At 44.9% G+C, this 16690-nt stretch overlaps 1 protein-coding gene across 14 annotated transcripts in view; it reads left to right on the forward strand.

The window, feature by feature from the left end:
- Cacna1c (calcium channel, voltage-dependent, L type, alpha 1C subunit) overlaps positions 1 to 16690 on the forward strand; it is a 625400-nt gene that overhangs the window by 585423 nt on the left and 23287 nt on the right. For all 14 annotated transcript variants that reach the window (XM_013520119.1, XM_013520128.1, XM_013520127.1 and 11 more), the window contains 5 exons: positions 674 to 765; positions 12416 to 12581; positions 13083 to 13210; positions 13998 to 14094; positions 16126 to 16228. In XM_013520119.1, the coding sequence (XP_013375573.1) occupies positions 674 to 765; positions 12416 to 12581; positions 13083 to 13210; positions 13998 to 14094; positions 16126 to 16228 (586 nt within the window). The remainder of the gene's footprint in view (positions 1 to 673; positions 766 to 12415; positions 12582 to 13082; positions 13211 to 13997; positions 14095 to 16125; positions 16229 to 16690) is intronic.

The raw sequence follows: 16690 nt of genomic DNA on the forward strand, positions 1-16690 counted from the left end.
AACCCCCTGGGCTGTGAGGACCCTTCCTGAGGGTGATGGACACATTTCTTCTCACATGTGTCTACAACAGGTATATCAGTCAGCTTTCTATCACTGTGACAAAATACCCAAGATATACAGCTTAAAGAAGGAAAGGTTTATTTTGGCTCAGCGTTTCCGAGGTTTCAGTCCATGGTCTGCTGGTTCCATTGCTTTTATGCCTGGTGAGGCAGAAACATCCTGGTAGGCGAATGTGGTGGAAGAAATCTGCTTACCTTATGACAGTCAAGAAGCAAAAGACAGAGAGAACCTGCAAGCAAAGGGCTGGAGACCAGATGCAATCCCCAGGGCCATGCCCCATGACCCACTCCCCTCACCAGGCTCCACCTCTTACTCCCACCACCTCGCCACAATGCCAACGCAATATGACTCCTGCAATGGATGGATCCACTGATGAAGTTAGAGTCCTCGTGATCCAGTCACCTTCTGAAAGCCCCACCTCTGAATACATGAGACATCGCGGGACGTTTCAGATTCACACCATAGCAGTGGGGAATTGTAATCCAAGGTGGGGGTGGGGCGGCAAATGTCTGCCAGGTCACATTGGGCAGCCCCTAAAGAGACCATTGAACAGTGGTTGGAAATTAGGGCCCTCTTTTCCCATGGGTCACTGAATTCCTCTTCCTTCTGTCAGGTGTTTGGGAAGATTGCCTTGAATGACACCACCGAGATCAACCGGAACAACAACTTTCAAACCTTCCCCCAAGCCGTGCTGCTGCTGTTCAGGTGGGTCTCCAAGGACACCATGCACACACACACTCTCGTGGTGCCCCGGCAGTCCAGGTGTAGGAAGAGAGGAGCTTCCTGGGACCAGGAAGGGAGAGCATGGGTGCTTGTTCTCCCTCCCCTAACTGGGAAGCAGACTGAGTCCTTGTTATTTGTGTCACTTCCCATGAGCAACCCAGTGACACTGCCAGTAACCACCCAAAGCCATCAGGGGATCAAAAGTCAGACGCTGCAGTCAGGTCACATGCCTGTGACCCCAGCACTCAGGAGGCTGAGGCAGGATTGTGAGTTTGAAGCCAGCCTGAGAAACTTAGCCAGAACCTATTACAAAGTAAAACCTGAACATGGGCTAGGAGGGCCCAAAATATAGCTCAGTGGCACAGTGTCTGCCTGGCAAGTGTGAGGTCCTGAGTTCAACTCCCACTACCAAAAAAAGAAAATGGTCTGGGACATAGCCCAGTATAGAGTGCTTGCCTAGCATGCCAGAGACCCAGGGTGCCATCCCCCATACTAAGGAAAACAAATCAAACGTGGAAAGCAGCTGGCTTGGGATTTGAATAAGCTCAAAGCCTGGGTTTGTAACCATAAGCCATAGATTCTTCATGAAGTAGGTTCCACGCCTAGTTTTATCCTCACCAAAGCCAGGCTTGGGTTTCCACGCTTCTTAGAAAGCCATTGGCTGAGGAACAGCCAGGGTCGGGGGTGTTCCCACAGTGCCCTGCGTAGGTCCATGCCTAGCCTCTCCTTTCTCATCTGTCTCTGGCTCTCTCTCACTGTCCTGCTTGCCACAGCCCAGCACTCTGGGCCGCATGTCCTCCTGGGCAGGTAGATGAAAGCCCTGGAGCATCGGATGGTTTTTAAAGTCCATCCTAGTTCAGAGTCCATGGGCCCTTGCACCAGGAGAGGCAGCGAGCCCTCTTCTATTCCCTGAGGCTCTTCTCCCGAGGCCCAGGGCCCTCTGCCAGACAGCCCCACCTTCACCTTGCTCCACCCCTTTGCCCCACCCCAGCTCGTGTCATTATCACTCACAGTACATTATGTCTCTAGACATAGCAGCCTGACAGACGCACACTTCTGAGATCGTAAAGCATCAGAACACAAGGGCCATTGTCAGCGGCTTCCTAACAACACCTGAGCTTGGGCCACATTGACATGTGTGATTTGGACACAGATCTCAGGCTGACCACATGGGCCTATCTCCCTCCTTTTTCCTAAAGTCCTTGATGACAAAAGAAACTTCCAAACAATAAACCCATAACAGCACTGGGATTAAAGCAAACAAGCACGAGTACTGTAGGTGAGCTAGGAATGCTGGGAAATTCCTGAATGTAAGGAAGCAGGTGAGATTCAGTTCACAAAGCAAGACCTGAGGAAAGCCCTCTCTGGGCAAAGTGGGGCCCTGGATGAAGGCAGAAGAGGGACAGGGCTTCTGCTAGTGCAGATACAAGGCACAGGGGAGGCCTGGGTCCTCTGGTTCCTCAGAAACTTGCCTTTGGGGAGTGTTTGCTGATGCTCACGAGCTGGAAGCCACAGTACCTTATGTCACACTCCTTTGGTATTGTGGGGTCTGAGAGGCACAGCAGGACCACCCACACCCAGAGAGCCTACCTTCAAAGAGAAGCAACTTAGCCCCTCTTCCGTGGTCCCCAAGGAGGCTCCTGTGATGAGGACTTTATGTAGAGAAATGTAAACTGGGATCAGTCACACACACAAAAAAAAATCATCAAAAACAATCCCAAAGTATTTGGAGGAAACCAACATCAAGAAAGAGAGGCATCACACTCAACTAACACATGGGGAGGAAAAAGAATAAATAGAGCCAAAGATTTGAAAAGAAAAATAATTCATATCTTTAGAGAGACTTGAGAACATAACATCTGCTAAGTTAAATGTAGAATCAGCAGCAGCAAGAGCCATCATTAAAAAGCAGCAAAGTTAGGCCAGGTGTGGTGGTGCATGCCTGTAATCCCAGTACTCAGGAGGCTGAGGCAGGAGGACTACTGAGAGTTTGAGGCCAGCATGGGCTACAAAGTGAGTTCAAGGCCAGCCTGAACTGCATAGTGAAACCCTGTCTCAAAAAGAAAAAGAAAAAAAAAGAGCAAAGTTTACTTGGAGAAAGAAAAATACAGTGGTTGAAATATTTTTTAAAAAAGCAGATGGGGATGAATAGCATAACGGATATAGCTTAAGAATGAATTTATGAGCCAAAAGGTCAGCCGGGGGATTCTCTCATTATGTAACCAAAGGACAAAGAGATAGAAAATATGACATAAAAGTTAAGACATGAAGGGCAGAGTCAGAAAATTTCTACCTGGGTAATAGAAATTCCAAAAAAAAAGAACAGGAAGAATGGATAAAATGAAAAAAGGAATGGTCAAATAATATGTCAAATGAGGATAAGAGCTTTCAGGTGAAAGTGACCTACTAGGTGCAGAATAGGTTCATCAAAAAATATTCTTAACTGTACACATTATGAAGACATTTAAGAATACCCAACATAAAGAAAACTTCCTAAAAGCTTCCAAAGCGGATAAACAAGTGAAAGTGGGGACCCTTTTAAACTGCTCTTTCAAGGCCAGCATTATCCTGATACCAAAGTCAAAGATGCTACAGAAATGAAAACTATAGACCAGTATCCCTGATGAACACAGATGTAAAAGTCCTAAGCAAAACACTAGCAAATTAAGTCCAACCAAACACTACCAGCGTCATTCACCATGATCAAGTGGGATTTAAACCTGGAATGCAAAGATTGTTCAAAACATGCAAATCAGTAAATGTGATATAGCACGTTACAGAATGATAGACAAAACCACCTGATTATCTCAATAGATGCTGGAAAAGCATTTAACAAAGTTCAACAGCCTTTCAAGAAATTATACATTGAAATCAGGTACCAAGGGGATAGAGCTCAGTGGCATAAGCGCCTGCCTGGCAAGTACAAGGTCCTGAGTTCGATTCCCAGTACCAAAAAAAAAAAAAAAAAATGACTTTTGCCGGGCGTGGTGGCACATGCCTGTAATCCCAGCACTCAGGAGGCTGAGGCAGGAAGACCATTGCAAGTTTCAGACCAGTCTGGGCTACAAAGTGAGCTCAAGGCCAGCCTAAAATGCATAGTGAGACCCTGTCTCAAAAAGGCAGGAAAAAAAAACAAAAAATCAGGTACCTCAACACTATAAAGACCATATATGTAAAGCCCAAAGCTAACCTCACACTGCATGATAAAAGTTGAAGCCTTTTCTTCTGAGATCAGAAACAAGACAAGGAGGCCCACTCTTACCCTAGATACTCAACATCCTGCTGAAAGTTCAGGCCAGAGCGGTCAGATAAATAAAAATGCCCGCGTGAGAAAGGAAGAAGTGAAATTGTCCTGATTACATGGTCTTATATAAAGAAAATCCTAAAGAATTGTGAAAAAAATCAGGAAAGTTTCAGTTTGCAAAATGAGTTGCACTTTTCACTCTAACAACACTGTAAGAGAAATTGAGGAATCACTTCCATTCACAATAGCACATAAAAATAAATTTTAACAAAGGAAGTTGAAAAGTCTGTATACTGAAAACTATAGAACATTCCTGAAAGAAATACTTGATGAGACAAATTGATGGAAAAGTACTCTATGTGTATGGATTGGAAGAATTAATATCATTAAAATTTCCATACTACCCAATGTAATCTACAAATCTGAAAATCTTCAGTCCTTGCCAAAATTCTAGTGTCATTCTTCACATAAATAGAAACAAAACTCTAAAAAGTGTATGAGACAATAAAACATGCTAGTTAACCAAAGAAATGTAGAATAAAAAAAGAATAAAGCTGGAGGCATTACACTATAGACTTTAAAATACATTACAAAGCCATAATAAAGACAGCATGGTAGTGACATAAAGATGGGTATACTGACCAGTTAAATGGCCAAGAAATTTAGTACCTTGGTTCCCCTAAAATAAGACCTACTTGGAAAATAAATTCTAGAGTGATTTTAGAAGAAGCATCCCCAGAAAATAAGCCCTCTTGCGTCTTTTGGAGTAAAAACCATAAACACTTATAAGAAAATAATAGTTTGTAGCCTAAATATCTGTAAAGAAAAATATCCAAAATCTTAATAACAATCTGGAAATAAAATCCCATATTACTTAAATGAGGTAAGAAGTGAGGTAGTAAAAGAATAAGATACATGACACTATGTTAAGATTATTTTCTTGTCTGGGGAGAAGAAATGAATACTGTATAATTCTATATAACTAACCAAAGCTTGTGTATAAATACGTGTGTTAAATATTTAAACACTGGGGCTGGGGATTTAGCTCAGTGGCAAAGCGCCTGCCTGGCAAGCGCAAGGTCGTGAGTTTGGTTCCCGGTACCGGAGAAAAACCGAAAAACCAAAAAAAAATATTTAAACACTAACGGGGCTGGGGATTTAGCTCAGTGGCACAGTGCCTGCCTGGCAAGCACAAGGTCATGAGTTCGATTCCTGGTACCAGGAGAAAAACAAAAAAACAAAGCAAAACAATATTTAAACACTAACAACCAGAGAAACAGAAATAGAATGTGTACATTCCAAACTGCTAGAGGGAAAATGTGGGCAAAGAGAACCTTACTAATTTATCAAAAAGTAGGAAGGCAAAAGTTAAAATAAATTTCAGGGCATGGTGGCTCACACCTGTATTCCCACCATTCAGGAGGCTGAGGCAGAAGGATTACCGCAAGTCCAAGGCCAGCCTGGACTATATAGAGAGTTCAAGGCCAGCCTGAACTGCAAGGGAGACCTTGTATCCAAAAAAAAAAAAAAAAGTAGGGCCAGAAATATAGCTGTCTTGGTTACTTTCTTCTTACTGCTGAGACAAATACCCGACACCCAGAATTAAGGAAGGAAAGGTTTATTTAGTTCAGTTTCTGGAGGTTTCAGTCCGTACTCAGCTGGCTCCAAGGCAAAGTGGCACATGGCAGAGGGCAACCACTCATGACGGAGGAAGACAGCAAAATCAGCAAGAGCAAAAGGGAAGAGTGGCAGCAAGCAGCCTCTTTCTCTCCCTTACATATGCAAACTATCTGCCCCAGGGCGGGTGTAGCACTCACACCCATGAATCAGTCATAAACTCTAGAAGCCTGCCCCATGACTGCATGAGGCCTTGGGAAGACCACCGGACACAAACCATAACAACAGCTCAGGACACAGTGCCTGCCTGACCAGCGCAAGGTCCTGAATTTGATTCTTGGTACCAAAAAAAAAAAAAAGTTAAAATAAGTTTTATAATAAAGACAACACAATAAGAAGGCATAACAAATATATTAATAATCACTAGGAAGTTAAATGAGTTAAATTTCTCCATTACAAATTAATACTATAATGCTGGCTTTAAGAATTCTAAGCCTGGCCTATTTGTAATAGAGATAATAAACCAAATGACCTAAAGAGGATGGATATAAAGGGATGGAACGGAATACCAGACAATGCTCAAGAGGTAGCAAAAGAAACAGAATCCCAGGTGAAAAGCATCACGAAGACAAAAAAGGGTATTTTAGTACTGAGAAACAGTAATCTGCCCAGAATATATAACAGTCATAAGAAGTACATGAACCTAACAATATTGTTTTAAATGTATCCTATAAACCTTAATAGAACTGTAAGGAGAAAATACACACATGCAGTGGGAGATGGAGTGCAGCTCATAGAAAGTGAAGGATCAAATATATCGAAATAGAAAAAAGGGTAAGGAACATCTAAATAGCAGAGTTAACAGACATAATACAGTATATTTGCACTCGAAAAGAGCAAAAGGACAGATTCGTTTTAAGTACCCCAAAACATTCACCAACATTAGCCATAATTTAAGTCACAAAGCTGACTAACAAATTCTCAAACTTCTCTGACTTATACACACCAAAGTTAGAAATTAACCACAAAAACCAGGCTCCATCTCTTTAAAATGTTTAAGTCACACTTCTAAATAACTCAGAGTGGAAATGACAACTACAATGATATGAATGAGCACTGCATCTTACACATACGAGACAATAAACCAACACCGAAGGTCGTTTATTCTTTTAGAAATTATGTTGGCAGGAGTGGAATCCCAGATGCTCTGAGACTGAAGGAGGATCATTATTTCATGCCCAACCTGGGCAACTTCGCAAGACCCTGTCCCAAAACAGAAAAAAAGAAAAAAAAAGCTGGGGATGTAGCTCAAGGTTTCCTGTGTTCGATTCCCAGTACTGTGTTTTATATCTATATGATCTCTATGATGAGACTGAAAAATATGATGAATGTTTAAATTTTTTTAATTTATCATAGTAAAAGGCACGTTGCCATTAATCCTCCTCAGAACATCCCCTCTCACTGCAAATGCACTTATCCCATCGTTCTTGCCACTTTCTGAGGTAGCTCCAGAAGTCCTCTTTCAGGAGTATCATTCATTGTGCTGTTGCATCCTGAGCCGATTCAAAATGTTTTATAATCGCTTCATAGTCATTTCAATTCGGGGAAGACCCAGAAGTCACACGGTGTCAAATTCAGGGAATAAGGCACACAAGGACACACTGTTTTTACACGGTCTTTCTGGTGGATGATACCGGGCAGGAATAGTCACCATAGTTTTGATCACACCTCATAAAGATCCTCACGAAAGAGGACTCCCAGAACTGCTTCAGAAAATGGCCAAACAATGGGATAAGGGTATTCAAAGAAAGCGGGATTAATGCCAATAAGCCTTTACTGCAATAATTTTCTTTAAAATTTAAACATTCCTAGTATATACCTACATATAAATATAAAATAAGCTATAGATGGCATAAGAATAACAAAATAGCCCCAAAGTATGAAAAACTGCACTCACAGAAACAAAAGCAGAGGTTAATAAAATATAAACAAAATCATAAATTCTATCAATAAACCCTACAGCTGATTCTTTGAGAAGACCAATAAATAAATAAACTTTTTATCAAATCCAACTTTAAAAGACACAGGAACAGCAGTTTTACCAAAGTCAGCATAATTATGGATGTGAAAATGGCTTATAGAATCCTAAAAGAACTTAATGTCTCTTATTTTGTGGCATCTTGACAATGATCAGCCACTTCAGGATGAAGCTGAATAGCTTAGCAGCCACTGGCCACCAGATATTCATTAAAGTAGAAAATTAACACAAACTTTGTACCTTTTATGAGAAGTGTATGGCCACAGAAGTTGCTGGCTGTCTGGATAAAAGATGAAGGGTTATGTGATCGGCATCCTGGCGGGAATGACAAGCCAGGTTTCCCTGTGAAGGGTGGTTGTGTGCACCTGCACCTTTCTGTGACAGACCAATGAGAAATGGAGAAAAGCAGGAACCAATCTGCTTGGGGTCACACTGTGGATCTGAATGTCCCCTCTCTGGTTACTGTGAAAAACAGGGAGGGGCCAGGGATATAGCTCAGTGGCATAAGCACCTGCCTGGCAAGCTTGAGGTCATGAGTTCGATTCCCGGTACCAAAACAAAACAAAAACAGGAAGAAGGATGCTCCTGAATTGATGCTACTATGTCTCATTACCTGGAACCCCAAAGAGCTAGCAGGATCCAAGAACTTTCCAATCTTTCTAAAGAATAAGATCCCCCAGTATGTTGTGAGAAAGCCTGTGTTTATTAGGCTTCTATGACTGTGACAAAATACCTGAGGAAATCAATTTATAAAGAAGAAAGATTTATTTCGGCTCACGATTTTAAAGGCTTCAGTCCATGGGTACTTGGTTCTGCTGCTTCATGGCAACAGCACATGGAGAAGCCTAACTGCTCATGTCATGACAGCTGAGAAGCAAACAAAGCAGGGAAGGGGCTGGATTGCATATCCCATTCAAGAGCACACTTCCAATGACCTGACTCCCTGCCATAAAGGCCTTACCTCCTAAAGCTCTTATCACCCACCGGTAGCACCACTGAGACTTCAACACATGGGCCTTTGAAGGAAACTCCAGATCTAAACTATAGCAAAGCCCTGAACAAAAAATGGAAGAAACCTAGTGCCAAGCTGCCTACAATTCAGCATCTTGCTACTTGTGTGTCCTACTGCACAGACACTGGAGCTGCGCTGAAGAAACAGCATACTGAGAAAAATAAGCACAAGCCCAAAATATATTCAACTTTGGGCCAGGGACTGAAGGAGACCAAGGGAAAATGGCACCAAGATTGCCAAGAGATGGAGACCGTCTGCCTCTCAGACTGAGTCCCGTCAAAAGTAAGATATCCTGAGAGTAACACATAAGATCAGACCATAAACAATTAAAAAAATTTAAAAACAAAAGAGAGAATTATGAGCAATGTATGTCAATATATTTGAAAATCTAAATGCAGTTGATATTTTTACACAGGAAAACATGACTTGCAAAAACTGTATTAAGAAGAAAAATATTAACACTTGTGAACTAAAAAGGCATGGATAAATGAAGAAAATGCAAATTTTTGGAACAAAATATCCACTTACGTGATAGATACACACAAGGAGGTATTATCCAGCCATAAGAAAGAATGAAATTCATTTGCAAGAAAATGGTTGGACCTGGAGATGACTGCTGAGGGACATAAGCCAGACTCTGAAAGACAAAAATAATGTGAATCTAGGGAAGATGACAACAAAGTAGAAGAGAAACTACTATTAGACAAAAGGAAGGGGATACGGAGGAGGGGGGGGTGTAACGAAGGTAATAGTGGTGGCAGATGTGAGCAAAATGTATTATACACATTGACTCCCCCCCAAAAAAGAACTGTTAAACTGGGGCTGGGGGATAGCTCAGCGGCACAGCACCTGTCTAGCCAGCACAAGGTCCTGAGCTCGATTTCTGGTACCAAGAAAAAGAAAATAAAAGAATTGCAAAACTGGAAGGGAGGGCCACAAGGGAGTTATGGGGAAGGCAAACCTGCCAAAACAAAGCCCATGTGCTGGGGATGTAGCTCAGCAGCATGAGTGCTTGCCTTGCAAGCCTGAGGTCATGAATTCGATTCCCAGTACCCCAAAAAAGAGAAAAAAAGAAGCCCATGCAACTTGGAACCAATTTAAAAAATGATTTAAAAAACCTAAATGAATGGGTTAAAAATAAAACTTTCACACATGCACATACTTATTTACATTTCATAGATGTAAAATATTCTTCTGGACTGCCACGATTCCACACCTCCAGACCATGATGTTAAATGGAATAAATCAGAGACACACACTTTAACTATCACACGGTTTCTCTTCTGTGAAAAACCCAAAATATAAATAAAGAGCTGAATTGCCGGGCGTGGTGGCGCACGCCTGGAACCCCAGCAATCGAGAGGCTGAGGCAGGAAGATCGCTGCAAGTTTGAAGCCAGCCTAGGCTATAGCGAGTTCAAGGCCAGCCTGAACTGCATAGTGAGACCCAATCTCAAAACTTAAATTAAATTAAATTAAATTAAGTACAAAACAGAATAAAGGGTAGATAATAAGAAGATCTTTTTCAAATGGGAAAGGGAACAAGAGATGGGAAGGGTAGAGAAAAGGGCTTAAGAAAGAGAATCAAAGAGAGAAATGGAAATAGAGGTTTTTCAATTGGAAAGAGAAAGGGAGGACGCAGGGAGGACCTGGAGGGGAAAGGGACAAAAAAGGACTAAGTTGTGTTGTGTGCAAAGACAAACTCCCTGCAATAAAAGCAATCATTACATCCCGCAAACAGGTACTATACTAATAAAAAAAAAAACAAAAGCATAGTCATTTATTTCAAATTTACTCAGGAAAAACAACCTTCAGTAAGATGTTGGTTGGAGCCATTGTAAAATGGAAATTGAAAAGCTAATCAAAACTTTGACCTTCAAAAAGGCCCACTGGGGGCTGGGGATTTTATCATAAATATGTCAAGATTCCTCGAGTTAGTGTGTTTTAATGCAGTTCCAGTAGCACTCCCAGTGGGCTTATTCATAGGACTTCACAGGCTGATTCTAACGTAGCTGTGAATAAAAAAAGAAAATGAATAATGAAGACAAATATTGGGGAACAAAGCCCGCACCCACCCTCTGTTGGACAGTGAAACCCACCGTGAACTGCAGTAACTAGGACAGTGCAGCACACTGGTGCAAGACGGGCAAACAAACCTACAGAACAGAAGAAAGCGTCTAACACAAGACCTACATAGCTGTAGTAACATAACTGCTGTCAGAAGAGACGTCTCAAACTAGTAGGTAAAGAGGTACTATTTAATAAACGGGAAAAAATTGGTTATCTTTACAGAAAAAGATACAAGCGTACTTCTATCTCAGACCAAAACAAATTCCAGTTTAATGAATTAGTGGGAGAAACAAAAATTTAGAAGCTTTGAAGGAGCAGAGTGGAGATTAACTTAAAGTCCTAGAATAGGGGAGGGTTTTTTAAATTAGGCACTAAAAGCACAAAATGTAAAGTAAAAAAGTATAAATTTGACCACATTAAAATTGAAAACTCAGGGGCTGGGGATTTAGCTCAGCGGCAAAAGCACCTGCCTGGCATGTGCAAGGTCGTGAGTTCGGTTCCTGGTACCGGAGGAAAAAATAAAATAAAATAAAATAAAATTGAAAACTCAAATTCAACAAAATATGCCATAAGCAAAGCCAGAGACGAGCCACTGCCTGGAAATAGATGCTTGTAATGCACATAACTAACAAAGGAATAACAAGAAAAAGAAAATACAAAGGACCCTGCAAATGAATACAAGGCAAATGAGTCAACACACGAGTCAACAAAAAAAAAGATGAATATGCTGTTGTATGGAAGAAAAAAATCAAAATTCTCAAGCCACTAATCATTTTTAAACCAAAGCAAAAGCCAGGCGTGGTGGCGCATGCCGGTAATCCCAGCACTTGGGAGGCTGAGGCAGGAGGATCGTTGTAAGTTCGAGGCCAGCCTGGGCTACAAAGTGAGCTCAAGGCCAGCCTGAACTACATAGTGAGACCCTGTCTCAAAACGACAAATAAACAAACAAATAAATAAATAAACCAAACCAAAACGGCAGTAAAATAGCACTTCACACCCATCAGATGAGCAATATTTGTGAAGACTCACCAGGACCAGAAGTAGCGCAGCCTGTGAAGTGATGACCTCCTTCCCACCACCACGACAGCAGGCTCGGAGGGACAGGCATGTGGACCGCAACCACTGAAGACACGTAGCCCGGGGGCTGGGGATTTAGCTCAGCGGCAAAAGCGCCTGCCTGGCAAGCGCAAGGTCGTGAGTTCGGTTCCCGGTACCGGAGAAAAAAAAAAAAAAGACGTAGCCCGGCCCTGCACCTGGCAGCTCCACTTCCGATCCAGTACCCATTGTGAGGCCGAGGGCTTATTGCAGTGTTAATCCTAAGAGCGGAAAAAATTGAAAAACCTAAATGTCTCTCAATGAGAGGGTGAATGATTCTAATGGTATATTCATAGAGCATACTCCTGTATCGCAGTTCAGATGAAAACTAGAGCAAGTTTGCAGACAGGATCCAATGTATTAGTGTTGCTTTCAAGTTCTAGAGCATTCAAAGTCACACTACGCCTTTGCATATTTAGTGAACGTATCTGAGCATTCGGAGGGTGACAGATACCAAATTCACTTCAGTAATTCTTTTCGAGGAAGAATGCCGAGGGGGCTTGAACACAGTGAGGCTGGCTGCATGGGTGCGGGGGTGTCTCGCCTCTCTGCTCCAGGTGTGCCACGGGGGAGGCCTGGCAGGACATCATGCTGGCCTGCATGCCAGGCAAGAAGTGCGCCCCCGAATCTGAGCCCAGCAACAGCACGGAAGGGGAGACGCCCTGCGGCAGCAGCTTTGCCGTCTTCTACTTCATCAGCTTCTACATGCTCTGTGCCTTCCTGGTAAGTGGCAGCGGGGTGCGGCGGGGCAGGGCGGGAGTGTGCGATTTCAGGGCGGCCCAAGCCCCTGGTGTCTGCAGCTTAGGGTCAGGCCACTCCACCGGTGGCAGGGATGTCCAGCCGCCCTCAGCCAGAGCAAGCTCAGCCGTCCCCTTCCCCGTCCGCTCTTGGCTCTTGTCACGGTGGTGTGTCCCCAAGGACAAAGGGGATGTGTGAAAACCTAGTGGGAAAAAGTGACAGATAAAGCCACCCTCCGTCCTTAACAGCCCTCCCCAGCTGAAGGAAGCTGTGTGGCCCATACGTGGAGTTTCACCCACAGAACACTCAGGGGAGCAGTGTCAAGTTCATACCCAAGAGACCCGGGTTTGAGGGGCTGTGTTCTAAATGCCAACGTGTTGCTAGTACTTAGAAACACTGGCCTCTGCTGTGCCGGACCCTGGCGGGCAAGGTGGGCTCGGGTGACAAGGGCGTAGAAAGTCTCCATTCACGAACTGTTCCCTGCAGATCATCAACCTCTTTGTAGCTGTCATCATGGACAACTTTGACTACCTGACAAGAGACTGGTCGATCCTTGGTCCTCACCATCTAGATGAATTTAAACGAATCTGGGCAGAATATGACCCTGAAGCCAAGTAAGTCCTACAGAGAACTCTGATGCTCCAAGCTGGTGGGGGCGGCGGGGGGGTGAGCACACCTGTAGAAGAGGTCCAGGATACATCAACTTGGGAGGGCAGCCAGAAACACTGAACCATGTGCACCAGACTCCAGGGTGAAGGGACAAGGCCAGCAAGAGGAGCCCAGGGACCTCTGACTAAACAGCAACATATCAGCGAAGTAGAAGCACAGGAGATGCTAGTGTCAGGAATAAATAATAAGAATGTACAGGGGCTAGGGATTTAGCTCAGCGGCACAGCGCCTGCCTGGCAAGCACGAGGTTGTGAGTTCAATTCCCGGTACCGGAAAAAAAGCCAAAAAAAAAAAAAAAGAATGTACAGAAGGCTATTAGGGCTGGGAAGACCTCAGCTCCACTCCAGGACTCAGGTCTGAGGATACCCTTATGTATCCATCGCCTCTGATTGACACTCTGAGCCTTTTGGTCAGATGGTTTGCTGGTCAAAGCAGCGAGTACAGACTGAGAATTTAATTGTACTACTGAAATCCCCTCCAACTTGAACACAGCACTGACTGAAAATCATTTAGTAGAACTCAGTGAGTGTGGTGTGTGTGTGTGTGCGTGTGTGTGTCTTGGCTTTGACGTTTTCTGCACAACACTGCAGTCTGTACCCGTTCGACCAGCAGGGCTGGACCATATCGAGTCCCCTACACAGGCGGCCCTACCTCCCAGACCCCTCTGTCCCCAGCTGCTGTCAGGGACATAGAGCTCTCACTGTCCTTCCTTCCTCTCCTTCCTGCCTCTAGGGGTCGAATCAAACACCTGGATGTGGTCACCCTCCTCCGCCGGATTCAGCCTCCTCTGGGTTTTGGAAAGTTGTGTCCTCACCGCGTGGCCTGCAAAGTAAGAGAGGACCTGGGCTCATGGGAGGCAGGTTACACTTTCGTCTTGTGACCTTGGTCAGGCCTGGGGGCCTCCCAGGGAGTAAAGAAAACATTTTCTGCACCTACGGAAATGACCCTTGGCCAGATTGCACTGTAAGGATCCTTCTGGATCCAGGTTCCCAGACTCTGTAAGGAAACAGCGGGCTGAACATCTCCTGGCCCAGTGAGCCGCGGGCCCCGTCTGGATAAAGGATTTGTTCAGCCCATCAGGTGGTGCCATGGCAGCAGGCTTCCTAGCCTAGGTGGAAAGTCTGAGCCAGGGGGCTATTAAAGAGGCCACTCTTTGGTTTCAGGCATTATGGAAGCCCTAAAATTGTGATTTTGCAAATCACTAAACACTCAGAAATTTTACCAAGGAGAGGATCTGTCACTTTCATGAGATTCCTTAATAAATCTATGACCCTAAGCAGGTTAAGACAAGCATGGTAGGTTCTGTTCAACACAACTCCTGTGTGACCCTGAGGGTGGCCCCTGATCTGTGAGCCTAGCACCCCGTAAGCCTCTCTGTGCTCAGCTCTGTTGCGGACAGTTCGTAAGGAGCGTGAGGAGTGTCGCTCCCACACTCTCTTCCAGGTCCTGGGCCACCCCTTTCCCACCACTGTGAACTCCCTGCTGAAATAGTAGTGAGCTGAGCTGAGAAGGAGCTGGAGGGAGTGAGGCCAGAGAGCTGTTTGAAAGAAGAGGTTTGGCTCTGTGTGCAAGCCATTCACGGAAAATGAAAATCTGAGGAACAATAGAACCTTTTATTTATGCTCTGTTTTACTCTGGTTTTTCTTATTTTTAGCTCCACTTTACTTCCACCCCAAAAAAAAATTTTTGGGAGACATCCAGTGATACAGAACATGGGGAATGTAGTCAGCTGTCCATTTCTGTGACAAAATATCCAAAAGAATTCACTTACAAGGAAGAAAGATTTATTTCAGCTTATGGTTTCAGAGGTTCCAGTCCGTGGTCTCTTGGCCCCAGGGATTTGGGCCTGTGGCAGCACAGCACACCATGTAGGAACACGAGGCAGAGGAGGCCTGTTCACCTCATGGTAGCCAGGAAGCAAAGAGAACAGGAAGGGGCTGGATTCCCACTCTCCCCTTCAAGGGTCACCCCCAGTGACCTTCCTCTCATGAGGCACCATGGCCTAAAGCTTCCACCACCTCCCAGCAGTGCCGCAGTCTGGAGACCAAGCCTCTACCACATATGCCTTGGGGGAGCTTTCACCTCTGAACCATAACAAGCTTAAATCAAATGTAAGCTAAAAGCACAATAGGAATGAGGTGGGGGAGGAGTGTGGTGCAGAGGGCAGACCTCCAGCCAGGCCAGGGGCACTGACGACTAGGCTGTAAGCTTGCCAGATCCCACTGTCGATGAGACTCACAAGACCCCATGCCTCAGGAAAAGTGCAGCCCTTCTCGGCATAAAGGCTAGAGGAGGACCGCCTGTGATCTGAGGAACGACATCCTGACCACGTCCTTAGAGTGGTCTCCGTCTCCAACCTCAGGCCACCCTTTCACTTGGTGACCCCAGTGTGTGCTGATGGCGCCCACCAGGGCCCAGAGCCATGGAAGCACATTATGAGAGCGAGACAGAAGAGAGGCCTCTAATCTGGCTTGATCCAGAGTACACATAAAAGGTGTGCTGTACCCCCGCGAGCAAACCTCCTGTTACACCCCTCCTCTGGGGTCTGGATGGATTTCATCTGGCGGGGCACCCAGCAAATGCCTGGCATGCAGAGTTTTTGCTGCCAGTAGAGAGCACGTCCAAGGAGGACAAAGGGCATCTCTTCCCCCATGGGGAAGGGTGAGAATCACTAAGCAAAGCCCAGATTTTCCTGTGAAATCCTTTCCTGTGTTTCCTTTGAATACATCACAACGACTCCTGCCTCACTCCCAACAGCACCCACACAGGTTGCCAGGTGCCCTGTCAGCACTCTTCCTTGGCGGTTCGGTAGAATCCTCTGCCCTGATCACTGGCTTTGCCTTCCTCCCTCCCTCTCCAGCGCCTCGTCTCTATGAACATGCCGCTGAACAGCGATGGGACGGTCATGTTCAATGCCACGCTGTTTGCCCTGGTCAGGACAGCCCTGAGGATCAAAACAGAAGGTAAGGGCCATCTGCGGGCCCCTGGGACAGCCAGCCAGAAGGTCTAGCAGACCAGCCAGAGAACTCAGCAGCCTGCAGACTGCCCCGGGACCATCCCATCTGAAATGGCTTCCTGGCCTCTCACTCTCTTATTTTGAACTTTTCCTCTCTATCAAACCCTAGAAATTATCCTGAGTGATATCTTGAAGTCTTAGGCTGTAGTTCCAAATACAGAAGGGGCTGGCTCTTAAGCTTCTATTTTTTCTTTTTTCGTCTTTTTTTTTGGGCGGGGGGAGGAGACAGGGTCTCACTATGCAGTTCAGGCTGGCCTTGAGCTCACTTTGTAACCCAGGCTGGTCTCAAACTCACAACAATCCTCCTGCCTCAGCCTCCTGAGTGCTGGGATTACAGGGGTACACCACTATACCCCGCAAGCTTCTAGAACCAAGCGCTAACTCAAGCGATTTTTAGTGGCTATTGGGT

This window comes from Chinchilla lanigera, unplaced genomic scaffold, assembly GCF_000276665.1.
Source record: "Chinchilla lanigera isolate Chin_1 unplaced genomic scaffold, ChiLan1.0 scaffold00053, whole genome shotgun sequence".
NCBI lineage: Eukaryota > Metazoa > Chordata > Mammalia > Rodentia > Chinchillidae > Chinchilla > Chinchilla lanigera.